Source organism: Chiloscyllium plagiosum, unplaced genomic scaffold, assembly GCF_037043375.1.
Source record: "Chiloscyllium plagiosum isolate Xiang-an unplaced genomic scaffold, Cpla_swu_hap1 HiC_scaffold_18, whole genome shotgun sequence".
Classification (NCBI taxonomy): domain Eukaryota; kingdom Metazoa; phylum Chordata; class Chondrichthyes; order Orectolobiformes; family Hemiscylliidae; genus Chiloscyllium; species Chiloscyllium plagiosum.
In genome coordinates, this window is record NW_028270156.1 from 2118765 (window position 1) to 2146036 (window position 27272).

At 51.4% G+C, this 27272-nt stretch overlaps 1 protein-coding gene across 7 annotated transcripts in view; it reads left to right on the forward strand.

Annotated features, from left to right (window-relative positions):
* Nucleotides 1-22514, forward strand: part of LOC122557603 (SH3 and multiple ankyrin repeat domains protein 2-like) — a 1564835-nt gene extending 1542321 nt beyond the window's left edge. For 5 of the 7 annotated variants that reach the window (XM_087996234.1, XM_087996236.1, XM_087996237.1 and 2 more), the window contains one exon: nucleotides 20072-22514. In XM_087996234.1, the coding sequence (XP_087852360.1) occupies nucleotides 20072-20642 (571 nt within the window). In that variant the 3' untranslated portion in view covers nucleotides 20643-22514. The remainder of the gene's footprint in view (nucleotides 1-20071) is intronic. The other 2 variants (XM_087996235.1, XM_087996238.1) reach the window with 1 other exon arrangement.
* The last annotated feature ends 4758 nt before the right edge of the window (nucleotides 22515-27272 follow it).

Here is a 27272-nt window from a genome sequence, read left to right on the forward strand (position 1 = left end):
GAGCAGGGATCCCCCAGAGAGAGAGAGAGCACGGATATCCCAGAGAGAGAGAGAGAGAGCAGGGATCCCCCAGAGAGAGAGCGAGCAGGGATCTCCCAAAGAGAGAGAGAGCAGGGATCTCCCAGAGAGAGAGCGAGCAGGGATCTCCCAAAGAGAGAGAGAGAGCAGGCATCTCCCAGACAGAGAGAGAGCAGGGATCTCGCAGATACAGAGAGAGCAGGGATCTTCCAGAGATAGAGAGAGCAGGGATCCCCCAGAGAGAGAGAGCAGGGATGTCCCAGAGAGAGAGAGAGCAGGGATCTCCCAGAGAGAGAGAGAGAGAGAGCAGGGATCTCCCAGAGAGAGAGAGAGAGAGAGCAGGGATCTCCCAGATAGAGAGAGCAGGGATCTCCCAGAGAGAGCGAGAGCAGAGATCTCCCAGAGAGAGAGAGCAGGGTTTTCCCAGAGCGAGAGAGAGAGCAGAGATCTCCCAGAGAGAGAAAGAGAGCAGGGATCTCCCAGAGAGAGAGAGAGAGCAGGGATCTCCCAGAGAGAGAGAGAGAGCAGGGATCTCCCAGAGAGAGAGAGAGCAGGGATCTCCCAGAGAGAGAGAGAGAGAGAGAGAGCAGGGATCTCCCAGAGAGAGAGAGAGCAGGGATCTCCCAGAGAGAGAGAGAGCAGGGATCTCCCAGAGAGAGAGAGAGCAGAGATCTCCCAGTGAGAGAGAGAGAGAGCAGGGATCTCCCAGTGAGAGAGTGAGAGAGTAGGGATCTCCCAGACAGAGAGAGAACAGAGATCTTCCAGATAGAGAGAGAGCAGGGATCTCCCAGAGAGAGTGAGCAGGGATCTCCCAGAGAGAGAGAGCACGGATGTCCCAGAGAGAGAGAGAGAGAGAGCAGGGATCTCCCAGAGAGAGAGAGCTGGGATCTCCCAGAGAGAGAGAGAGCAGGGATCTCCCAGAGAGAGAGAGCAGGGATCTCCCAGAGAGAGAGAAAGAGCAGGGATCTCCCAGAGAGAGAGAGCAGGGATCTCCCAGAGAGAGAGAAAGAGCAGGGATCTCCCAGAGAGAGAGAGCAGGGATCTCCCAGAGAGAGAGAGCAGAGATCTTCCAGAGAGAGAGAGAGCAGGGATCTCCCAGAGAGAAAGAGCAGGGATCTCCCAGAGAGAGAGAGAGAGCAGGGATCCCCCAGAGAGAGACAGCAGGAATCCCGCAGAGAAAGAGAGCGGGGATCTCCCAAAGAGAGAGAGAGCAAGGATCTCCCAGAGAGCGAGAGAGCAGGGATCTCCCAGAGAGAGAGAGAGAGCAGGGATCTCCCAGAGACGAAAAACAGGGATCTCCCAGAAAGAGAGAGAGCAGGCATCTCCCAGAGAGAGAGAGAGCAGATATCTCCCAGAGAGAGAGAGAGAGAGAGAGAGAGCAGGGATCTCCTAGAGAGAGAGAGAGAGCAGGGATCTTCCAGAGAGAGAGAGAGCAGGGATCCCCCAGAGAGAGAGAGCAGGGATCTCCCAGAGAGAGAGTGAGAGAGCAGGGATCTCCCAGAGAGAGAGCAGGGATCTCCGAGAGAGAGAGAGAGCAGGGGTCTCCGAGAGAGAGAGCAGGGATCTCCCAGAGAGAGAGAGCAGGGATCTCCCACAGAGAGAGAGAGAGCAGGGATCTCCCAGTGAGAGAGAGCAGGGTTTTCTCAGAGAGAGAGAGAGAGCAGAGATCTCCCAGAAAGAGAGAGAGCAGGGATCTTCCAGAGAGAGATTGAGAGAGTAGGGATCTCCCAGACAGAGAGAGAACAGAGATTGTCCAGAGAGAGAGAGCAGGGATCCCCCAGAGAGAGAGAGAGCACGGATATCCCAGAGAGAGAGAGAGAGCACGGATATCCCAGAGAGAGAGAGAGCAGGGATCTCCCAGAGAGAGAGAGCTGGGATCTCACAGAGAGAGAGAGCAGGGATCCCCCAGAGAGAGAGAGAGCACGGATATCCCAGAGAGAGAGAGAGAGCACGGATATCCCAGAGAGAGAGAGAGCAGGGATCTCCCAGAGAGAGAGAGCTGGGATCTCACAGAGAGAGAGAGCAGGGATCTCCCAGAGAGAGAGAGATCAGGGATCTGCCAGAGAGAGAGAAAGCAGGGATCTCCCAGAGAGAGAGAGCAGGGATCTCCCAGAGAGAGAGAGATCAGGGATCTGCCAGAGAGAGAGAGAGCAGGGATCTCCCAGAGAGAGAGAGAACAGAGATCTTCCAGAGAGAGAGAGAGCAGGGATCTCCCAGAGAGAGAGAGCAGGGATCTCCCAGAGAGAGAGAGAGCAGGGATCTCGCAGATACAGAGAGAACAGGGATCCTCCAGAGAGAGAGAGAGCAGGGATCCCCCAGAGAGAGAGAGAGCAGGGATGTCCCAGAGAGAGACAGAGAGCAGGGATCTCCCAGAGAGGGAGAGAGCAGGGATCTCCCAGAGAGAGAGAGAGCAGGGATCCCCCAGAGAGAGAGAGCAGGGATGTCCCAAAGGGAGAGAGAGCAGGGATCTCCCAGAGAGAGAGAGAGCAGGGATCTCCCAGAGAGAGAGTGAGAGAGCAGGGATCTCCCAGAGAGAGAGCAGGGATCTCCGAGAGAGAGAGAGAGCAGGGGTCTCCGAGAGAGAGAGCAGGGATCTCCCAGAGAGAGAGAGCAGGGATCTCCCACAGAGAGAGAGAGAGCAGGGATCTCCCAGTGAGAGAGAGCAGGGTTTTCTCAGAGAGAGAGAGAGAGCAGAGATCTCCCAGAAAGAGAGAGAGCAGGGATCTTCCAGAGAGAGATTGAGAGAGTAGGGATCTCCCAGACAGAGAGAGAACAGAGATTGTCCAGAGAGAGAGAGCAGGGATCCCCCAGAGAGAGAGAGAGCACGGATATCCCAGAGAGAGAGAGAGAGCACGGATATCCCAGAGAGAGAGAGAGCAGGGATCTCCCAGAGAGAGAGAGCTGGGATCTCACAGAGAGAGAGAGCAGGGATCCCCCAGAGAGAGAGAGAGCACGGATATCCCAGAGAGAGAGAGAGAGCACGGATATCCCAGAGAGAGAGAGAGCAGGGATCTCCCAGAGAGAGAGAGCTGGGATCTCACAGAGAGAGAGAGCAGGGATCTCCCAGAGAGAGAGAGATCAGGGATCTGCCAGAGAGAGAGAAAGCAGGGATCTCCCAGAGAGAGAGAGCAGGGATCTCCCAGAGAGAGAGAGAACAGAGATCTTCCAGAGAGAGAGAGAGCAGGGATCTCCCAGAGAGAGAGAGCAGGGATCTCCCAGAGAGAGAGAGAGCAGGGATCTCGCAGATACAGAGAGAACAGGGATCCTCCAGAGAGAGAGAGAGCAGGGATCCCCCAGAGAGAGAGAGAGCAGGGATGTCCCAGAGAGAGAGAGAGAGCAGGGATCTCCCAGAGAGGGAGAGAGAGCAGGGATCTCCCAGAGAGAGAGAGAGCAGGAATCCCCCAGAGAGAGAGAGCAGGGATGTCCCAAAGGGAGAGAGAGCAGGGATCTCCCAGAGAGAGAGAGAGCAGGGATCTCCCAGAGAGAGAGTGAGAGAGCAGGGATCTCCCAGAGAGAGAGCAGGGATCTCCGAGAGAGAGAGAGAGCAGGGGTCTCCGAGAGAGAGAGCAGGGATCTCCCAGAGAGAGAGAGCAGGGATCTCCCACAGAGAGAGAGAGAGCAGGGATCTCCCAGTGAGAGAGAGCAGGGTTTTCTCAGAGAGAGAGAGAGAGCAGAGATCTCCCAGAAAGAGAGAGAGCAGGGATCTTCCAGAGAGAGATTGAGAGAGTAGGGATCTCCCAGACAGAGAGAGAACAGAGATTGTCCAGAGAGAGAGAGCAGGGATCCCCCAGAGAGAGAGAGAGCACGGATATCCCAGAGAGAGAGAGAGAGCACGGATATCCCAGAGAGAGAGAGAGCAGGGATCTCCCAGAGAGAGAGAGCTGGGATCTCACAGAGAGAGAGAGCAGGGATCCCCCAGAGAGAGAGAGAGCACGGATATCCCAGAGAGAGAGAGAGAGCACGGATATCCCAGAGAGAGAGAGAGCAGGGATCTCCCAGAGAGAGAGAGCTGGGATCTCACAGAGAGAGAGAGCAGGGATCTCCCAGAGAGAGAGAGATCAGGGATCTGCCAGAGAGAGAGAAAGCAGGGATCTCCCAGAGAGAGAGAGCAGGGATCTCCCAGAGAGAGAGAGAACAGAGATCTTCCAGAGAGAGAGAGAGCAGGGATCTCCCAGAGAGAGAGCAGGGATCTCCCAGAGAGAGAGAGAGCAGGGATCTCGCAGATACAGAGAGAACAGGGATCCTCCAGAGAGAGAGAGAGCAGGGATCCCCCAGAGAGAGAGAGAGCAGGGATGTCCCAGAGAGAGAGAGAGAGCAGGGATCTCCCAGAGAGGGAGAGAGAGCAGGGATCTCCCAGAGAGAGAGAGAGAGAGCAGGGATCTCCCAGAGAGAGAGAGAGAGCAGAGATCTCCCAGAGAGAGTGAGAGAGAGCAGGAATCTCCCAGAGAGAGAGAGAGAGCAGGGATCTCCCAGAGAGAGAGAGAACAGAGACCTTCCAGAGAGAGAGAGAGCAGGGATCTCCCAGAGAGAGAGAGAGCAGGGATCTCCCAGAGAGAGAGAGAGCAGGGATCCCCCAGAGAGAGAGAGCAGGGATCTCCCCGAGCGAGAGAGAGAGAGCACGGATATCCCAGAGGGAGAGAGAGAGCAGGGATCCCCCAGAGTGAGAGAGCAGGGATCTCCCAAAGGGAGAGAGAGCAGGGATCTCCCAGAGAGAGAGAGAGAGAGCAGGGATCTCCCAGAGAGAGAGAGCAGGGATCTCCCAGAGAGAGAGAGAACAGAGATCTTCCAGAGAGAGAGAGAGCAGGGATCTCCCAGAGAGAGAGAGCAGGGATCTCCCCGAGCGAGAGAGAGAGAGCACGGATATCCCAGAGGGAGAGAGAGAGCAGGGATCCCCCAGAGTGAGAGAGCAGGGATCTCCCAAAGGGAGAGAGAGCAGGGATCTCCCAGAGAGAGAGAGAGCAGTGATCTCCCAGTGAGAGAGAGAGAGCAGGGATCTCCCAGAGAGAGAGAGAGCAGGGATCTCCCAGAGAGAGAGAGAGCAGGGATCTCCCAGAGAGAGAGAGAGAGCAGGGATCTCCCAGAGAGAGAGAGCAGGGATCTCCCAGAGAGAGAGAGCAGGGTTCTCCCAGAGTGAGAGAGACAGCAGAGATCTCCCAGAGAGAGAGAGAGAGCAGGGATCTCAAAGAGAGAGAGAGAGAGTGCAGGGATCTCCCAGAGAGAGAGAGAGAGCAGAGATCTCCCAGAGAGAGTGAGAGAGAGCAGGGATCTCCCAGAGAGAGAGTGAGAGAGTAGGGATCTCCCAGACAGAGAGAGAACAGAGACCTTCCAGAGAGAGAGAGAGCAGGGATCTCCCAGAGAGAGAGAGCAGGGATCCCCCAGAGAGAGAGAGCACGGATCTCCCAGAGAGAGAGAGAGAGAGAGAGCAGGGATCTCCCAGAGAGAGAGCAGGGATCTCCCAGAGAGAGAGAGAGCACGGATCTCCCAGAGAGAGAGAGAGAGAGAGCAGGGATCTCCCAGAGAGAGAGTGAGAGAGTAGGGATCTCCCAGACAGAGAGAGAAGAGAGATCTTCCAGAGAGAGAGAGAGCAGGGATCTCCCAGAGAGAGTGAGCAGGGATCTCCCAGAGAGAGAGAGAGAGCAGGGATCCCCCAGAGAGAGAGAGCAGGGATCTCCCAGAGAGAGAGAAAGAGCAGGGATCTCCCAGAGAGAGAGCAGGGATCTCCCAGAGAGATAGAGCAGGGATCTCCCAGAGAGAGAGAACAGAGATCTTACAGAGAGAGAGAGAGCAGGGATCTCCCAGAGAGAAAGAGCAGGGATCTCCCAGAGAGAGAGAGAGAGAGCAGGGATCCCCCAGAGAGAGAGAGAGAGAGAGAGCACGGATATCCCAGAGAGAGAGACAGAGAGAGAGCAGGGATCCCCCAGAGAGAGAGAGCAGGAATCCCCCAGAGAGAGAGAGCGGGGATCTCCCAAAGAGAGAGAGAGCAGGGATCTCCCAGAGAGCGAGAGAGCAGGATTCTCCCAGAGAGAGAGAGAGAGCAGGGATCTCCCAGAGACGAAAAACAGGGATCTCCCAGAAAGAGAGAGAGCAGGCATCTCCCAGAGAGAGAGAGAGCAGGGATCTCCCAGAGAGAGAGAGAGCAGGGATCTCCCAGAGAGAGTGAGCAGGGATCTCCCAGAGAGAGAGAGAGAGCAGGGATCCCCCAGAGAGAGAGAGAGCAGGGATCCCCCAGAGAGAGAGAGAGCATGGATATCCCAGAGAGAGAGAGAGAGCAGGGATCCCCCAGAGAGAGAGCAAGCAGGGATCTCCCAAAGAGAGAGAGTGCAGAGATCTCCCAGAGACGAAAAACAGTGATCTCCCAGAAAGAGATAGAGCAGGCATCTCCCAGAGAGAGAGAGAGCAGGGATCTCCCAGAGAGAGAGAGAGAGAAAGAGAGAGCAGGGATCTCCTAGAGAGAGAGAGAGCAGGGATCTCGCAGATACAGAGAGAGCAGGGATCTTCCAGAGAGAGAGAGAGCAGGGATCCCCTAGAGAGAGAGAGCAGGGATGTCCCAGAGAGAGAGAGAGAGCAGGGATCTCCCAAAGGGAGAGAGAGCAGGGATCTCCCAGAGAGAGAGAGAGAGCAGGGATCTCCCAGAGAGAGAGTGAGAGAGCAGGGATCTCCCAGAGAGAGAGCAGGGATCTCCGAGAGAGAGAGCAGGGATCTCCCAGAGAGAGAGAGCAGGGATCTCCCACAAAGAGAGAGAGAGCAGGGATCTCCCAGTGAGAGAGAGAGCAGGGATCTTCCAGAGAGAGAGTGAGAGAGTAGGGATCTCCCAGACAGAGAGAGAACAGAGATCGTCCAGAGAGAGAGAGAGCAGGGATCCCCCAGAGAGAGAGAGAGCACGGATATCCCAGAGAGAGAGAGAGAGCACGGATATCCCAGAGAGAGAGAGCAGGGATCTCCCAGAGAGAGAGAGCTGGGATCTCACAGAGAGAGAGAGCAGGGATCTCCCAGAGAGAGAGAGCAGGGATCTCCCAGAGAGAGAGAGAGAGCAGGGTTCTCTCAGAAAGAGAGAGAGAGCAGAGATCTCCCACAGAGAGAGAGAGCAGGGATCTCCCAGAGAGAGAGAGAGCAGGGATCTTCCAGAGAGAGAGTGAGAGAGTAGGGATCTCCCAGACAGAGAGAGAACAGAGATCGTCCAGAGAGAGAGAGAGCAGGGATCCCCCAGAGAGAGAGAGAGCACGGATATCCCAGAGAGAGAGAGAGAGCACGGATATCCCAGAGAGAGAGAGCAGGGATCTCCCAGAGAGAGAGAGCTGGGATCTCACAGAGAGAGAGAGCAGGGATCTCCCAGAGAGAGAGAGCAGGGATCTCCCAGAGAGAGAGAGCAGGGATCTCCCAGAGAGAGAGAGAGCAGGGATATCCCAGAGAGAGAGAGAACAGAGATCTTCCAGAGAGAGAGAGAGCAGGGATCTCCCAGAGAGAGAGAGCAGGGATCTCCCAGAGAGAGAGAGAGCAGGGATCCCCCAGAGAGAGAGAGCAGGGATCCCCCAGAGAGAGAGAGAGCACGGATATCCCAGAGAGAGAGAGAGAGAGCAGGGATCCCCCAGAGAGAGAGCGAGCAGGGATCTCCCAAAGAGAGAGCGAGCAGGGATCTCCCAGAGAGAGAGCGAGCAGGGATCTCCCAAAGAGAGAGAGAGAGCAGGCATCTCCCAGAGAGAGAGAGAGCAGGGATCTCGCAGATACAGAGAGAGCAGGGATCTTCCAGAGATAGAGAGAGCAGGGATCCCCCAGAGAGAGAGAGCAGGGATGTCCCAGAGAGAGAGAGAGCAGGGATCTCCCAGAGAGAGAGAGAGAGAGAGCAGGGATCTCCCAGAGAGAGAGAGAGAGAGAGCAGGGATCTCCCAGATAGAGAGAGCAGGGATCTCCCAGAGAGAGCGAGAGCAGAGATCTCCCAGAGAGAGAGAGCAGGGTTTTCCCAGAGCGAGAGAGAGAGCAGAGATCTCCCAGAGAGAGAGAGAGAGCAGGGATCTCCCAGAGAGAGAGAGAGAGCAGGGATCTCCCAGAGAGAGAGAGAGAGCAGGGATCTCCCAGAGAGAGAGAGCAGGGATCTCCCAGAGAGAGAGAGAGAGAGAGAGAGCAGGGATCTCCCAGAGACAAAAAAACAGGGATCTCCCAGAGAGAGAGCAGGGATCCGCCAGACAGAGAGAGCAGTGATCTCCCAGAGAGAGAGCAGGGATCTCCCAGAGAGAGAGAGCAGGGATCTCCCAGAGAGAGAGAGAGCAGGGATCTCCCAGAGAGAGAGAGAGCAGGGATCTCCCAGAGAGAGAGAGAGAGCAGAGATCTCCCAGTGAGAGAGAGAGAGAGCAGGGATCTCCCAGAGAGAGAGTGAGAGAGTAGGGATCTCCCCGACAGAGAGAGAACAGAGATCTTCCAGATAGAGAGAGAGCAGGGATCTCCCAGAGAGAGTGAGCAGGGATCTCCCAGAGAGAGAGAGCACGGATGTCCCAGAGAGAGAGAGAGAGAGAGCAGGGATCTCCCAGAGAGAGAGAGAGCAGGGATCTCCCAGAGAGAGAGAGAGAGCAGGGATCTCCCAGAGAGAGAGAGCAGGGATCTCCCAGAGAGAGAGAGCAGGGTTCTCCCAGAGTGAGAGAGACAGCAGAGATCTCCCAGAGAGAGAGAGAGAGCAGGGATCTCAAAGAGAGAGAGAGAGAGTGCAGGGATCTCCCAGAGAGAGAGAGAGAGCAGAGATCTCCCAGAGAGAGTGAGAGAGAGCAGGGATCTCCCAGAGAGAGAGTGAGAGAGTAGGGATCTCCCAGACAGAGAGAGAACAGAGACCTTCCAGAGAGAGAGAGAGCAGGGATCTCCCAGAGAGAGAGAGCAGGGATCTCCCAGAGAGAGAGAGAGCAGGGATCCCCCAGAGAGAGAGAGCACGGATCTCCCAGAGAGAGAGAGAGAGAGAGAGCAGGGATCTCCCAGAGAGAGAGCAGGGATCTCCCAGAGAGAGAGAGAGCACGGATCTCCCAGAGAGAGAGAGAGAGAGAGCAGGGATCTCCCAGAGAGAGAGTGAGAGAGTAGGGATCTCCCAGACAGAGAGAGAAGAGAGATCTTCCAGAGAGAGAGAGAGCAGGGATCTCCCAGAGAGAGTGAGCAGGGATCTCCCAGAGAGAGAGAGAGAGCAGGGATCCCCCAGAGAGAGAGAGCAGGGATCTCCCAGAGAGAGAGAAAGAGCAGGGATCTCCCAGAGAGAGAGCAGGGATCTCCCAGAGAGATAGAGCAGGGATCTCCCAGAGAGAGAGAACAGAGATCTTACAGAGAGAGAGAGAGCAGGGATCTCCCAGAGAGAAAGAGCAGGGATCTCCCAGAGAGAGAGAGAGAGAGCAGGGATCCCCCAGAGAGAGAGAGAGAGAGAGAGCACGGATATCCCAGAGAGAGAGACAGAGAGAGAGCAGGGATCCCCCAGAGAGAGAGAGCAGGAATCCCCCAGAGAGAGAGAGCGGGGATCTCCCAAAGAGAGAGAGAGCAGGGATCTCCCAGAGAGCGAGAGAGCAGGATTCTCCCAGAGAGAGAGAGAGAGCAGGGATCTCCCAGAGACGAAAAACAGGGATCTCCCAGAAAGAGAGAGAGCAGGCATCTCCCAGAGAGAGAGAGAGCAGGGATCTCCCAGAGAGAGAGAGAGCAGGGATCTCCCAGAGAGAGTGAGCAGGCATCTCCCAGAGAGAGAGAGAGAGCAGGGATCCCCCAGAGAGAGAGAGAGCAGGGATCCCCCAGAGAGAGAGAGAGCATGGATATCCCAGAGAGAGAGAGAGAGCAGGGATCCCCCAGAGAGAGAGCAAGCAGGGATCTCCCAAAGAGAGAGAGTGCAGAGATCTCCCAGAGACGAAAAACAGTGATCTCCCAGAAAGAGATAGAGCAGGCATCTCCCAGAGAGAGAGAGAGCAGGGATCTCCCAGAGAGAGAGAGAGAGAAAGAGAGAGCAGGGATCTCCTAGAGAGAGAGAGAGCAGGGATCTCGCAGATACAGAGAGAGCAGGGATCTTCCAGAGAGAGAGAGAGCAGGGATCCCCTAGAGAGAGAGAGCAGGGATGTCCCAGAGAGAGAGAGAGAGCAGGGATCTCCCAAAGGGAGAGAGAGCAGGGATCTCCCAGAGAGAGAGAGAGAGCAGGGATCTCCCAGAGAGAGAGTGAGAGAGCAGGGATCTCCCAGAGAGAGAGCAGGGATCTCCGAGAGAGAGAGCAGGGATCTCCCAGAGAGAGAGAGCAGGGATCTCCCACAAAGAGAGAGAGAGCAGGGATCTCCCAGTGAGAGAGAGAGCAGGGATCTTCCAGAGAGAGAGTGAGAGAGTAGGGATCTCCCAGACAGAGAGAGAACAGAGATCGTCCAGAGAGAGAGAGAGCAGGGATCCCCCAGAGAGAGAGAGAGCACGGATATCCCAGAGAGAGAGAGAGAGCACGGATATCCCAGAGAGAGAGAGCAGGGATCTCCCAGAGAGAGAGAGCTGGGATCTCACAGAGAGAGAGAGCAGGGATCTCCCAGAGAGAGAGAGCAGGGATCTCCCAGAGAGAGAGAGAGAGCAGGGTTCTCTCAGAAAGAGAGAGAGAGCAGAGATCTCCCACAGAGAGAGAGAGCAGGGATCTCCCAGAGAGAGAGAGAGCAGGGATCTTCCAGAGAGAGAGTGAGAGAGTAGGGATCTCCCAGACAGAGAGAGAACAGAGATCGTCCAGAGAGAGAGAGAGCAGGGATCCCCCAGAGAGAGAGAGAGCACGGATATCCCAGAGAGAGAGAGAGAGCACGGATATCCCAGAGAGAGAGAGCAGGGATCTCCCAGAGAGAGAGAGCTGGGATCTCACAGAGAGAGAGAGCAGGGATCTCCCAGAGAGAGAGAGAGCAGGGATATCCCAGAGAGAGAGAGAACAGAGATCTTCCAGAGAGAGAGAGAGCAGGGATCTCCCAGAGAGAGAGAGCAGGGATCTCCCAGAGAGAGAGAGAGCAGGGATCCCCCAGAGAGAGAGAGCAGGGATCCCCCAGAGAGAGAGAGAGCACGGATATCCCAGAGAGAGAGAGAGAGAGCAGGGATCCCCCAGAGAGAGAGCGAGCAGGGATCTCCCAAAGAGAGAGCGAGCAGGGATCTCCCAGAGAGAGAGCGAGCAGGGATCTCCCAAAGAGAGAGAGAGAGCAGGCATCTCCCAGAGAGAGAGAGAGCAGGGATCTCGCAGATACAGAGAGAGCAGGGATCTTCCAGAGATAGAGAGAGCAGGGATCCCCCAGAGAGAGAGAGCAGGGATGTCCCAGAGAGAGAGAGAGCAGGGATCTCCCAGAGAGAGAGAGAGAGAGAGCAGGGATCTCCCAGAGAGAGAGAGAGAGAGAGCAGGGATCTCCCAGATAGAGAGAGCAGGGATCTCCCAGAGAGAGCGAGAGCAGAGATCTCCCAGAGAGAGAGAGCAGGGTTTTCCCAGAGCGAGAGAGAGAGCAGAGATCTCCCAGAGAGAGAGAGAGAGCAGGGATCTCCCAGAGAGAGAGAGAGAGCAGGGATCTCCCAGAGAGAGAGAGAGAGCAGGGATCTCCCAGAGAGAGAGAGCAGGGATCTCCCAGAGAGAGAGAGAGAGAGAGAGAGCAGGGATCTCCCAGAGACAAAAAAACAGGGATCTCCCAGAGAGAGAGCAGGGATCCGCCAGACAGAGAGAGCAGTGATCTCCCAGAGAGAGAGCAGGGATCTCCCAGAGAGAGAGAGCAGGGATCTCCCAGAGAGAGAGAGAGCAGGGATCTCCCAGAGAGAGAGAGAGCAGGGATCTCCCAGAGAGAGAGAGAGAGCAGAGATCTCCCAGTGAGAGAGAGAGAGAGCAGGGATCTCCCAGAGAGAGAGTGAGAGAGTAGGGATCTCCCCGACAGAGAGAGAACAGAGATCTTCCAGATAGAGAGAGAGCAGGGATCTCCCAGAGAGAGTGAGCAGGGATCTCCCAGAGAGAGAGAGCACGGATGTCCCAGAGAGAGAGAGAGAGAGAGCAGGGATCTCCCAGAGAGAGAGAGCTGGGATCTCCCAGAGAGAGAGAGAGCAGGGATCTCCCAGAGAGAGAGAGCAGGGATCTCCCAGAGAGAGAGAAAGAGCAGGGATCTCCCAGAGAGAGAGAGCAGGGATCTCCCAGAGAGAGAGAAAGAGCAGGGATCTCCCAGAGAGAGAGAGCAGGGATCTCCCAGAGAGAGAGAGCAGAGATCTTCCAGAGAGAGAGAGAGCAGGGATCTCCCAGAGAGAAAGAGCAGGGATCTCCCAGAGAGAGAGAGAGAGCAGGGATCCCCCAGAGAGAGAGAGAGAGAGAGAGCACGGATATCCCAGAGAGAGAGACAGAGAGAGAGAGCAGGGATCCCCCAGAGAGAGAGAGCAGGAATCCCCCAGAGAAAGAGAGCAGGGATCTCCCAAAGAGAGAGAGAGCAAGGATCTCCCAGAGAGCGAGAGAGCAGGGATCTCCCAGAGAGAGAGAGAGAGCAGGGATCTCCCAGAGACGAAAAACAGGGATCTCCCAGAAAGAGAGAGAGCAGGCATCTCCCAGAGAGAGAGAGCAGATATCTCCCAGAGAGAGAGAGAGAGAGAGAGAGAGCAGGGATCTCCTAGAGAGAGAGAGAGCAGGGATCTTCCAGAGAGAGAGAGAGCAGGGATCCCCCAGAGAGAGAGAGCAGGGATGTCCCAAAGGGAGAGAGAGCAGGGATCTCCCAGAGAGAGAGAGAGCAGGGATCTCCCAGAGAGAGAGTGAGAGAGCAGGGATCTCCCAGAGAGAGAGCAGGGATCTCCGAGAGAGAGAGAGAGCAGGGGTCTCCGATTGAGAGAGCAGGGATCTCCCAGAGAGAGAGAGCAGGGATCTCCCACAGAGAGAGAGAGAGCAGGGATCTCCCAGTGAGAGAGAGCAGGGCTTTCTCAGAGAGAGAGAGAGAGCAGAGATCTCCCAGAGAGAGAGAGAGTAGGGATCTCCCAGACAGAGAGAGAACAGAGATTGTCCAGAGAGAGAGAGAGCAGGGATCCCCCAGAGAGAGAGAGAGCACGGATATCCCAGAGAGAGAGAGAGAGCACGGATATCCCAGAGAGAGAGAGAGCAGGGATCTCCCAGAGAGAGAGAGCTGGGATCTCACAGAGAGAGAGAGCAGGGATCCCCCAGAGAGAGAGAGAGCACGGATATCCCAGAGAGAGAGAGAGAGCACGGATATCCCAGAGAGAGAGAGAGCAGGGATCTCCCAGAGAGAGAGAGCTGGGATCTCACAGAGAGAGAGAGCAGGGATCTCCCAGAGAGAGAGAGATCAGGGATCTGCCAGAGAGAGAGAAAGCAGGGATCTCCCAGAGAGAGAGAGCAGGGATCTCCCAGAGAGAGAGAGATCAGGGATCTGCCAGAGAGAGAGAGAGCAGGGATCTCGCAGATACAGAGAGAGCAGGGATCCTCCAGAGAGAGAGAGAGCAGGGATCCCCCAGAGAGAGAGAGAGCAGGGATGTCCCAGAGAGAGAGAGAGAGCAGGGATCTCCCAGAGAGGGAGAGAGAGCAGGGATCTCCCAGAGAGAGAGAGAGAGAGCAGGGATCTCCCAGAGAGAGAGAGAGAGCAGAGATCTCCCAGAGAGAGTGAGAGAGAGCAGGGATCTCCCAGAGAGAGAGTGAGAGAGTAGGGATCTCCCAGACAGAGAGAGAACAGAGACCTTCCAGAGAGAGAGAGAGCAGGGATCTCCCAGAGAGAGAGAGCAGGGATCTCCCAGAGAGAGAGAGAGCAGGGATCCCCCAGAGAGAGAGAGCACGGATCTCCCAGAGAGAGAGAGAGAGAGAGCAGGGATCTCCCAGAGAGAGAGAGAGAGAGCAGGGATCTCCCAGAGAGAGAGAGCAGGGATCTCCCAGAGAGAGAGAGAACAGAGATCTTCCAGAGAGAGAGAGAGCAGGGATCTCCCAGAGAGAGAGAGCAGGGATCTCCCCGAGCGAGAGAGAGAGAGCACGGATATCCCAGAGGGAGAGAGAGAGCAGGGATCCCCCAGAGTGAGAGAGCAGGGATCTCCCAAAGGGAGAGAGAGCAGGGATCTCCCAGAGAGAGAGAGAGAGCAGTGATCTCCCAGTGAGAGAGAGAGAGCAGGGATCTCCCAGAGAGAGAGAGAGAGCAGGGATCTCCCAGAGAGAGAGAGAGCAGGGATCTCCCAGAGAGAGAGAGAGAGCAGAGATGTCCCAAAGAGAGAGAGCAGGGATCTCCCAGAGAGAGAGAGCAGGGTTCTCCCAGAGTGAGAGAGACAGCAGAGATCTCCCAGAGAGAGAGAGAGAGCAGGGATCTCAAAGAGAGAGAGAGAGAGTGCAGGGATCTCCCAGAGAGAGAGAGAGAGCAGAGATCTCCCAGAGAGAGTGAGAGAGAGCAGGGATCTCCCAGAGAGAGAGTGAAAGAGTAGGGATCTCCCAGACAGAGAGAGAACAGAGACCTTCCAGAGAGAGAGAGAGCAGGGATCTCCCAGAGAGAGAGCAGGGATCTCCCAGAGAGAGAGAGCACGGATCTCCCAGAGAGAGAGAGAGAGAGAGAGCAGGGATCTCCCAGAGAGAGAGAGCAGGGATCTCCCAGAGAGAGAGAAAGAGCAGGGATCTCCCAGAGAGAGAGAGCAGGGATCTCCCAGAGAGAGAGAGAACAGAGATCTTCCAGAGAGAGAGAGAGCAGGGATCTCCCAGAGAGAGAGAGCAGGGATCTCCCAGAGAGAGAGAGAGCAGAGATCCCCCCGAGCGAGAGAGAGAGAGCACGGATATCCCAGAGGGAGAGAGAGAGAGCAGGGATCCCCCAGAGAGAGAGAGCAGGGATCTCCCAAAGGGAGAGAGAGCAGGGATCGCCCAGAGAGAGAGAAAGAGCAGGGATCTCCCAGAGAGAGAGAGCAGGGATCTCCCAGAGAGAGAGAGAACAGAGATCTTCCAGAGAGAGAGAGAGCAGGCATCTCCCAGAGAGAGAGAGAGCAGGGATCTCCCAGAGTGAGAGAGAGAGAGAGAGTGAGAGCAGGGATCTCCTAGAGAGAGAGAGAGCAGGGATCTCGCAGATGCAGAGAGAGCAGGGATCTTCCAGAGAGAGAGAGAGCAGGGATCCCCCAGAGAGAGAGCAGGGATGTCCCAGAGAGAGAGAGAGAGCAGGGATCTCCCAGAGAGTGAGAGAGAGCAGGGATCTCCCAGAGAGAGAGAGAGAGCAGGGATCTCCCAGAGAGAGAGAGAGAGAGCAGGGATCTCCCAGTGAGAGAGAGAGCAGGGATCTCCCAGTGAGAGAGAGAGCAGGGATCTCCCAGAAAGAGAGAGAGAGCAGGGATCTCCCAGAGAGAGAGAGAGAGCAGGGATCTTCCAGAGAGAGAGTGAGAGAGTAGGGATCTCCCAGACAGAGAGAGAACAGAGATCTTCCAGAGAGAGAGAGCAGGGATCTCCCAGAGAGAGAGCAGGAATCCCCCAGAGAGAGAGAGAGCACGGATATCCCAGAGAGAGAGAGAGCAGGGATCTCCCAGAGAGAGAGAGCAGGGATCTCCCAGAGAGAGAGAGCAGGGATCTCCCAGAGAGAGAGAGCAGAGATCTTCCAGAGAGAGAGAGAGCAGGGATTTCCCAGAGAGAGAGCATGGATCTCCCAGAGAGAGAGAGAGAGCAGGGATCTCCCAGAGGGAGAGAGAGAGCAGGGATCCCCCAGAGAGAGAGAGCAGGGATCTCCCAGAGAGAGAGAGAGCAGGGATCTCCCAGAGAGAGAGAGAGCAGGGATCTCCCAGAGAGAGAGCAGGTATCTCCCAGGGAGAGAGAAAGAGCAGGGATCTCCCAGAGAGAGAGAGCAGGCATCTCCCAGAGAGAGAGAGCAGGGATCTCCCAGAGAGAGAGAGAACAGAGATCTTCCAGAGAGAGAGAGAGAGCAGGGATCTCCCAGAGAGAGAGAACAGAGATCTTCCAGAGAGAGAGAGAGCAGGGATCTCCCAGAGAGAGAGCATGGATCTCCCAGAGAGAGAGAGAGAGAGCAGGGATCTCCCAGAGAGAGAGAAAGAGAGCAGGGATCCCCCAGAGAGAGAGAGAACATGGATATCCCAGAGGGAGAGAGAGAGCAGGGATCCCCCAGAGAGTGAGAGAGCAGGGATCTCCCAAAGAGAGAGAGAGATGGGATCTCCCAGAGAGAGAGAGAGCAGGGATCTCCCAGAGAGAGAGAGAGAGCAGGGATCTCCCAGAGACAAAGAGCAGGGATCTCCCAGAAAGAGAGAGAGCAGGGATCTCTGAGAGAGAGAGAGCAGGGATCTCCCAGAGAGAGAGAGAGAGAGCAGGGATCTCTCAGAGAGAGAGAGAGCAGGGATCTCGCAGATACAGAGAGAGCTGGGATGTCCCAGAGAGAGAGAGAGAGCAGGGATCTCCCAGAGAGAGAGAGAGAGCAGGGATCTCCCAGAGAGAGAGAGAGCAGGGATCTTCCAGAGAGAGAGAGAGAGCAGGGATCTCCCAGAGAGAGAGAGCAGGCCTCTCCCAGAGAGAGAGAGAGAGCAGGGATTCCCCAGAAAGGGAGAGCAGGGATCTCCCAGAGAGAGAGAGAGAGCAGGAATCTCCCAGAGAGAGAGAGAGAGCACGGATCTTCCAGAGAGAGAGAGAGAGAGCAGGGATCTCCCAGAGAGAGAGAGAGCAGGGATCTTCCAGAGAGAGAGAGAGAGCAGGGATCTCCCAGAGAGAGAGAGAGAGAGAGCAGGGATCTCCCACAGAGAGAGAGAGCAGGGATCTCCCAGAGAGAGAGAGCAGGGATCTCCCAGAGAGTGAGAGAGAGCAGGGATCTCCCAGAGAGAGAGAGAGAGCAGGGATCTCCCAGAGAGAGAGAGAGAGAGCAGGGATCTCTCAGAGAGAGAGAGAGCAGGGATCTCGCAGATACAGAGAGAGCAGGGATGTCCCAGAGAGAGAGAGAGAGCAGGGATCTCCCAGAGAGAGAGAGAGAGCAGGGATCTCCCAGAGAGAGAGAGCAGGGATCTCCCAGAGACAGAGAGAGAGCAGGGATCTCCCAGAGAGAGAGAGAGAGCAGGGATCTCCCAGAGAGAGAGAGCAGGGATCTCCCAGAGAGAGAGAGCAGGGATCTCGCAGATACAGAGAGAGCAGGGATGTCCCAGAGAGAGAGAGAGAGCAGGGATCTCCCAGAGAGAGCAGGGATCTCCCAGAGAGAGAGAGCAGGGATCTCCCAGAGAGAGAGAGAGAGCAGGGATCTACCAGAGAGAGAGCAGGGATCTCCCAGACCGTGGGCAGAGGCCAGGTTCTTTTGTTACCGTTATTGTGGTTGTGTTCGCCGAGCTGGGAATTTGTGTTTCAGACGTTTCGTCCCCTGTCTAGCTGACATCCTCAGTGCTTGGGAGCCTCCTGTGAAGCGCTTCTGTGGTGTTTCCTCCGGCATTTATAGTTGCCTGTCGCTGCCGCTTCCGGTTGTCAGTTCCAGCTGTCTGTTGCAGTGGCCGGTATATTGGGTCCAGGTCGATGTGCTTGTTGATCGAGTCTGTGGATGAGTGCCATGTCTCTAGGAATTCCGAGAGCACCCGAGCTACAAATCTTCTCCCAAAAGCCTTTCCTCTCCTTTACCCTGGGTTGATACTTGGCAATGGTGTGCCCTGCTGACCTCAGTGCCAGTCACTGAACTGTCAAGGTGGCTTTATTGTTCCCGTAAACTCTCACAGATCGTTTGTCATGTTTCTAAAAGCCGTGAGGAAAGTTTTTTCCGCAGTGAGCAGGATCTGGAATACACCACCCGAGAGAGACAATAGACAATAGGTACAGGAGTAGGCCATTCTGCCCTTCGAGCCTGAACCACCATTCAATATGATCATGGCTGATCATCCTTAATCAGTATCCTGTTCCTGCCTTATCTCCATAACCCTTGATTCCACTATCCTTGAGAGCTCTATCCAACTCTTTCTTAAATGAATCCAGAGACTGGGCCTCCACTGCCCTCTGGGGCAGAGCATTCCACACAGCCACCACTCTCTGGGTGAAGACTTTTCTCCTCATCTCTGTCCTAAATGGTCTACCCCGTATTTTTAAGCTGTGTCCTCTGGTTCAGCACTCACCCATCAGCGGAAACATGTTTCCTGCCTCCAGAGTGTCCAATCCTTTAATAATCTTATATGTCTCAATCAGATCCCCTCTCAGTCTTCTAAACTCAAGGGTATACAAACCCAGTCGCTCCAGTCTTTCAGTGTAAGGTAGTCCCGCCATCCCAGGAATTGACCTCGTGAACCTACGCTGCACTCCCTCAATAGCCAGAATGTCTTTCCTCAAATTTGGAGACCAGAACTGCACACAATACTCCAGGTGTGGTCTCACCAGGGCCCTGTACAGCTGCAGAAGAACCTCTTTGCTTCTATACTCAATCCCTCTTGTTATGAAGGCCAGCATGCTATTAGCCTTCTTCACTACCTGCTGTACCTGCATGCTTACCTTCATTGACTGGTGTACAAGAACACCCAGATCTCTCTGTACTGCCCCTTTACCTAAATTGATTCCATTTAGGTAGTAATCTGCCTTCCTGTTCTTGCCACCAAAGTGGATAACCATACATTTATCCACATTAAACTGCATCTGCCATGCATCTGACCACTCACCTAACCTGTCCAGGTCACCCTGTAATCTCCTAACAACCTCCTTACATTTCACCCTGCCACCCAGCTTAGTATCATCAGCAAATTTGCTAATGTTATTACTAATACCATCTTCTATATCGTTAGCATATATTGTAAAAAACTGCAGTCCCAGCACTGATCCCTGCGGTACCCCACTGGTCACTGCCTGCCATTCCGAAATGGAGCCGTTTATCACTAATCTTTGTTTCCTATCAGCCAACCAACTTTTCATCCAACCTCCTATGTGGGACTTTATCAAAAGCTTTCTGAAAGTCCAGGTACACTACATCTACTGGATCTCCCTCGTCCATCTTCAGAGTTACATCCTCAAGAAATTCCAGAAGATTAGTCAAGCATGATTTCCCCTTCATAAATCCATGCTGACTCTGACCTAACCTGTTACTACTATCCAGATGTGTCGTAATTTCATCCTTTATAATAGACTCCAGCATCTTTCCCACCACTGAGGTCAGACTAACTGGTCTATAATTTCTTGTTTTCTCTCTCCCACCTTTCTTAAAAAGTGGTATAACATTAGCCACCCTCCAATCTGCAGGAACTGATCCTGAATCTATCGAACTCTGGAAAATAATCACCAACGCATCCACGATTTCTCGAGCCACTTCCTTCAGTACCCTGGGATGTAGACCATCAGGCCCCGGGGACTTATCAACCTTCAGACCTAACAGTCTGTCCAACACCAATTCCTGGCAAATATAAATTCCCTTAAGTTCAGGTCCTTCAGCCACTGTTACCTCAGGGAGATTGCTTGTGTCTTCCCCAGTGAACACAGATCTGAAGTACCAATTCAACTCTTCTGCCATTTCTTTGTTCCCTGTAATATATTCCCCTGTTTCTGTCTTCAAGGGCCCAATTTTAGTCTTAGCCATTTTTTTGCCTTTCACATACCTAAAAAAGCTTTTACTATCCTCCTTAATATTCTTGGCCAGTTTACCTTCGTACCTCATTTTTTTCTCTGCGTATTTCCTTCTTAGTAATCCTCTGTTGTTCTTTAAAAGCTTCCCAGTCCTCCGTTTTCCCACTTATCTTTGCTATGTTATACTTTTTCTTTTTTAACTTTATATGTTTCTTAACTTCCCTCGCCAGCCATGGCCACCCATGCCCCCTCCTGGGATCTTTCTTCCTTTTTGGAATGAACTGATCCTGCATCTTCTGCATTATACCCAGAAATATCCGCCATTGTGAAATGATGGGAGTGTGATGACGTGAGTTGATTTTGCCAGGAGCTGGCATGAGCTCAGTGGGCTGAACGGCCTCCTCCTTTGGCGTACAATGTCTCTGAACCCTGCCCTTCCAACAGAGTCTTGCCAAATCGACAAAGTGTTGCGGAGGTGGGATGGGTTTGGCTCTTACATTAAGCTTGAAACATCTTAGTGGACAGATATGTTGTAATAAGTTTAACTCAGGCAGCCCTCCCACAGCTGATAACTGACTCCTGCAGCTCCATAAACTAACTGTTCTGTTACTGATTCAGCAGGAATCCCGATGGAGTGAACAATTCTTCAGGTGTCCAACGGAATGCAACTGTAACTTTCACCATCCGGCCTGGAAGCAGCCAACCCATAACTGTTCAGAACCGGACATCAGACTTTGACAGTATGACTATTTTAAAACGAGCTCCGAGCCCTGTGGCTTCTCTAACAGACACTGGTCAGACCCCCAGACCCTCCTCCTTGCCAGCTGGGTCTCCCTCGCCTACTCTTTCTGATGCCTTTGGCTTCCAAAGCCAGCCAGTCATCGGAGAAGGACACTTTGGAAGCCAGCCTGGTCGCAGTCGGTCTCCATCTCCGAGCACTTTACAACCACCAGTTTCAGACAAACCTTTCGCATCCAAGGCTGTTCTCCTTTGGACTAAACACGACGTGGCTGACTGGCTGGACATGCTGAATCTCGGAGAACACAAAGATGCATTTTTGGATAACGAGATAGATGGGACACACTTACCGTCACTGCAGAAGGAAGATTTAATTGATCTGGGGGTGACAAGAGTTGGACATCGAATGAATATAGAACGAGCTTTAAGACAGCTACTGTCAGTTAGATAAACATTTATTTGAATGCTTAACAGAGTAACTAAAAGATCTCTCATTATTTTTGTCAACAGTCTGCATTCACCATAGCTCTGGCTGGAATATAATGTGCGACTGAAATATTTTTGAAAGGTCAGCGTGAACATTTGTTCCAATAAAAGCCTCTCGTACATTTATAAGCACAATACGTTGACAGTATCAGTGGCTCGTCAGTCAAGCAACTCCATGTGCTACTGATGTGCTGAGAAGATTAGGACAAAAGTGAAGCTCCTTTTCTGATGTAAATATAACTACAGCATAATCTATATTTTGAACGATGACCTTTTAATATTGACCTCACTTGGACATGTCTTAATGATACTGTAGTTGAACCAGCAGAGCTGTGTTATATACTTTCTACCTTTGCTAGTCCAGTATTTCTTCACAAGAATCCCAATCAATGTTCTCGAAGATGTGCAGCAGATCAGCTCACCTCTGTTTTATTCCTTTTCCTTTGGATGAGAAGTGACGCTGATGAGAATTTTGTTTCCTTTCTGCTGAGCAGTCTTATCATTTCCAGTATTGTACATGGGCGAGAAAGAAATATGAAGCTCTTTTAACTATTCACATTTTGACACACTCTTAATAATCTGTCATGATGGGGCACTGTTGTAGCATTTTGTCCAATTCTCTCCTCGAAAGCTCATACAGATTTGTTTCCAGTATTGCTGTGTCTTTTCCAATGCTGTTGTCAGGGGGTGCTCTTGAGAACAGTGACAAGAGTGTTGAATTGAATCATTATTGTCTTCCATAGAGGCAGGTGATTTACCACAATTACTTACTAGAGCAGGCAGGAGGGCTCTAAACGGGCCGTGTCTATATTCCGTTCCAGAGCAGGGGAGTTTGCTCATTTGAGCTGTGTAGGAAAACATGTCTTGCTTATTGAATAAAATTTAAAACAAAGTGGGGTTTCTATTTGTCATTTTAGCTGCTATTCTTTTTCATAGCTATTATATATCTATATATATGCGTTTATTCTGATGAATTGGTTAATGACGTGTATTCCAATTGAGGAATGTAGCTGCACAGTAAATTATTTTTTGAACCCACTGTGCCAAAATACAAGTGAAGTTAAATCTGAGCGGATTTCTTTGTGAGGTGATGGTTTTAATGTATGTTTTTGGCCTGGCCTCCCCTTTATGACTGGGCATTCAAACCGGCATAGAAGATTAATCATTTCTGTAGAGCAACAGGGACTTAAGATGCATTCTCTCTGCCATATTACATATTCACTTTTTAGGTCTGCATTTCTGTTACATATTGTAATTAAAATTGACAATCTTAAACACTTAGTTTGTGTAACAATTGTGAAAACAGTACCAAATCTCACAAGATGTAAATTGTGTAGTAACGTACAGGAACCCCCGTTTCTGGGAGATTTGAGTGCACCTCAAACTGTTAACTTCAGCAGAAGCAATTAGCCGTGACTGTTGGGGAGCAATTTAATTCACAGGTTTTCCTTCTTGCACAGCTCTGGGTATTTATTTGTGGTATTTATCATTTAGCGATATAGTTAATTCACTGACTAAACCTCAGTAATTCCAGCTGCAGGCAATTCCAGTTGATCTGGCAATGATTACATCAATGAGCCGACAATATCATTTTCTTCACAAATAATAGTCACTAACCTTTTTATTTTTTATTTTGCTGGTGCATTAAGGTGTATCTCACTTTAATTTGTGTAAAAGACTTGTGTTCAGATTTCCAATGTTGCTGTAATTTCTGTGATTTGTAATATCTTCATCTAGATTCCATTGACAAGCTCCTGTAACTTGCACTTTCCCAACTCCTGAATAACCTGTATGGCAACCAAATTATTAAACAAGAAATAAACATTATAACAGCAAATAAAACCTGTGTTACTGACTGTAGAGGATGTGCCATTGACCAAATTATTAAACAAGTTCCCTCCTTGTTACTTGATGTTGGTTGCTGTCCCAATAGCTAGAAATTAAATTTAGTTTCCATTTTGTTTCAACTGCTTCAAAAGAACCTCTTGATTTTTGAACCTCTTCCCAACTTCTCTGTTCCAGACTCCTCAATAACAAGAACAAAAATTATCAATCATTCTTGGTTTTCTCATCCGTCAAACTGCTCCTTCTCCCCATCCCTCCATTTCACGGCCTATAGTTTTCTTTTTCTCCTTCCCCTTCGCTCTCTCTCTGTCTCTTGCCCCATCTTTCATCCCTTCTGCCTCTCTTGCCCCTCCTTCTTGCCCACTGTTCCCTGCCACTCTCTCGTCCCTTCTCTGTTTCGCATGCATTCCTTCTCTCTTTTGCCCCTTTTCTCCCACTTCTTTTTCCATCCTGTCCCTCCCTATCTCTTCACCTTTATCCCTCTCTGTCTTATTCCCTTCTCTCTCCATCACTCCTTACTCACCCTCCCCTTTTCCCCCACATTGTCTTTCCCTCTTGTGCACTCTCCTCCAAGCTTTATCTCCATGGTCCATCCACCCCCTCTCTCTCTCCTCCCTCTGCCTTCACCACTCTTTATTCTACAGCTGTGTTTTTTTTTCTCTGTGTCTCTAATTCCTTCTGTCCATCTCATCTCCAGTGTCTATCAACTCTCCCTTTCCCAACACCATTAGCTTTTAGTGGATCGTTACCAGTTCAGAGATGTAGAGCGGTATGCGCCCAGTCTCAGGTATTGCCTTGACATGTCACAGCTGGGTCTATTTGCGATGTGTTAACGGTTTAAGATGACAACTCATCAGCATCTCCTGCAGGGGAAATCAAGATGGGCCAGTAATGCTGTCCTGCTGATGACACCCAGAACCCATGTAGGAAGTTCACCCAGCTGGTAATCCAGAACCTAAGGCTAATGTTCTGGACATATCGGTTCAAAGCCTACCATGGCTGATTATGAAATTTGAATTTAATAATATATCTGTAATTAATAGCTAGTGTAATAGGGACTGTGTAACCATAGCTGATTGTCATTGTTCACTAGTATCCTTTGGGGAAGGAAATCTCTCATCCTTACCCAGTCTGGCCTATTTGTGACTCCAGCCCACAGCAATGTGGTTGACTCCGCGCTGCCCTCTGGGTAATTAGCAACAGCCAATACAAATTGGCCTAGCCAATGATGCCACCATTCCATGAACAAATTAACAAAAGGTGAAAGAAACTGCTAAACGCTCTCTATTCTCCAGAGACACTGTGGTCCATGTCACTGTTCTTAACAAAAACCACACTGGGGAAATATTCTCAGGGAGAGACAATGACCTCACCTTGACCTGTGTACCACACACAATTCTGGGAGAAGGCATTAGTTTGAGGGTTGCAATTTTGTTGTTCTTGGGAGAGGTTGTGTAATTATGTGCCAGGATACAGGTATGTAATTTTCTGAATGCAAATAAAACGTATAGTGAAATAGCATTGGCCTGTAACAGAAAGCTGCTGGAGGCAGTGAGGAGGCCCCACAATAGCTTGAAGTACAATGACATACCAAGGGAGCTTCCAGCTGCTGGCTTTCTACAGAGAGCTCATCCCTCTCTTCAAAACATTGCACAGATTCAGCCTCAGAAGCAGCTTGTCTCTGCTCTCAGTGAAGTTACACTTTCCTCCAATGTGTCCTTAACATATCTAACTACCTGTTGTTATAAACACCGTAATGCAATGAGCTGCTGAGGAGGTGTTTTATGTGACACTGGGACTCATGAGATTTTGGTGGTAAGATTGAGATAGAGCGGGTACAGGGGAGAATTCCAAAACATATGGCCACCAACAGTGTAGTCATTAAAACTGCGGATGTTATAGAGATCAGAGTTAGAGGGGACAGACCACCCCAGGGGGTTTGTAGGTTGAAAGAGGTTAGAGAGAGACAGACAGCATGGAGGAGTTTGTAGGTTGAAGGAGATTAGAGAGAGAAAGGGGCACCGTGGAGGAGTTTGAAGACAAAGATGAGAATGTTAAGCTCGAGGTGTTATGTAGCCAGGAGTTAGTATAATCGAGTGAAGGTGAAAATGATGGGCAGCAGATACATGGGAACACCACCCCCTGAAAATTCCCCTTCAAGCCACTCACCATCCTGTCATGGAAATATATCGCCGTTCCTTCAGTGTCACTGGGTCAAAATCCCTCCCTGATAGCATTGTGGGTCTACCTCCATCACACAAGCTGCCTTCTTGAACTGCTGCAGCTCACCACCACCTTCTCAAGGGCAACTAGGGACAGGCAAACAATGTGACATCGCATGGTCATTTTTCTTCATAAAAGCCATGATTTAGAGTCATAGAGTTCTGCAGAACTGAGACCCTTTGGCCCAAACTGGTCCATACTGACCAAACTGTCCAAATGAGAATATGGGCATCAGAGTTTTGCACCGTGTCAAGTTTATGGAGTGTATGAGAATGTGAGGAGCCAGCCAGGAGTCTGTGGAATAATCTGATGTAGAGATAGCACAGATAAAGAAAATTATAACCTCACTCAGAGAGCAGATGGGAACGGCACCTGGGGTAGAATCTGTGAACTGTTTTGAAGAGAGACAGCTCAATGCAGAAAGCTAGCAGCATGAATCTTCTGATTGAAGTCCAGGCTCAAGTCACGCAATGTTCCAGATTTCGTCATTGTGATGGTCCAGGTATGTGATCACCTTGGCATCAAACCCTGGAACACCAAGATGGTGAACAGTCCGAAGTACCTTGGGGAGAGGGATATACTCTGAGGCTGAGGAGTAGAGTTTAAGTAGGGAAAAGACAATTCATGGTCTCTCATCACCAACATCGCCAAAACAGTGGAAACTGTCCCTCACAAATCACCTTATCATGAGATTTATTATCTTGAATGAGCTTGGCATATGTTTGATTGCAAAAAGGTTATAACACTGTAAATGCTAAAACAAACAACGGGACAGCTCTGCCAAAGTCTAGTACCAATGTGGGCACAACGGGCTGAATGGCCTCTTTCTGTACCATAACAATTCTGTTATCAACATGAGGCTGATTTGTTGCTTCATCATTTGAATCACAGCTCATTGGTCGGAGAGTCCCCTCTGACACAGGACAATGTGCATTCTGTGAAGATTCCAGGCTGATGTTTCAGTGCCATCCTGCAGGAATGCCACAATGTCAACATTGCAAGAATCCAGGGGAGTTGCTAAACCACAGCACTGTCTGCTCTCTCAATTCAAAGTAAAAGATGACTGTGCCCTGTTTCCTGGTATTTATACCAAAACCAGTTACTCTGATCATTATCATCTTGCAGTTGTTGGGAGCTGCTAGGTGTAACTTAGTTGTTCCATCTCCTGCATCATAACAAGCCATGCAGTTTGAAGAGCGGTGCCTGCTGTAAAATGCTTTGTGATGTGCTGAGCTTTTGAAATAATTTATGTAACTGCACGTTCTTTCTTCCTGCTTTGTAAAAGTATCTACCTGCTGTAAAAGCACATATTTCCATCCTTTAAGCAGCTCCACAGCTGTCTCTGTCCTGGCAGCTTTCCCATTTATCCATTTGGCAGTAAAGGGCATACAGGCTGAGTCCAGATTTAAAGTGGATAACACTGGAGAACAAACAGACATCCGGAGTTCAGTGTGCCTATCTGGAGAGAGGAGCCTGGGAGACCTTTAATTGGGCACTCAAGTGCCCATGCTGCAGCTGGGACCCCAACTAGAAATAAGTTAGCACAAACAAATCATGCTGAAAGTGGATGATAATTTTAAACCTGCTGTTCAAGCAGAAGAGATCATCAAAGGAAAAATATGACCCAATGTTCTGACTTAACTTGCAAAGAATTATATAAAGAGAAATCGTAGTTCACAGATGCTGAGTTGCAAATTTGATTGTTTTATGAATGCAGCCAAAATGTCAATATTGACAGATCATAATGATTACACAGTAGTGCTTTTTGAATTTGATCATGGAATATGGACATCACTGGCTAGGCCAGCATTTGTCACTCATCCCTAATTGCCCCTTGGCCTGAATGGCTTGTTGGGGCCATTTCAGATGGTAGTTAAAAGGTCAACCACATTGCAGTAGATCTGGAGTCACATTACCCTGGAGAGAGTGCAAAGGAGATTTACCTGATACTGCCCAGACATCAGGCTCTAACATAGGAGGATGAAGTGGAGCAACTGGGTTTATTTTCCCTGGAGCAGTGAAGGTTGAGAGGGGACCGGACAGAGAAGTATTAGATTGTGAGAATCACAGAGTGGATTGGATGGTTGATTCTGCAGCAGTAGAGGAGACAATAACCAAGAGGCATGGATTCAGGGAAGAGGTGAAGGCTAAGAGGAGATTGAGGAGACTTGTTTTTCACTGACAGGATGGGGTGAGTCTCACTGTCTGAAAGAGTGGTTGAGCTAGAAACGCTTGTAACATTTAAGCAGCATCTAAAGATACACTTGTATTGTGATAGCCCTCCAGGGCATTGAGCCAGGGGCTAGATAATGGAATTAGTGTCGTCAGATCTTTGACTGGTATAGACATTATGGGCCGAATGGTCTCCATCTGAATGTACACATTGGCCAGACAAGGTCAGGATGACCGATTTCCTTCACTAAGGGGCATTAGTGAAGTCGATCAGTTTTCTAGTAATTGATGGTCACCATTACTAAGATTAGTTTTCGGCACCAGATCTGTTCATTAAACCAGCTGCTGATGTGAG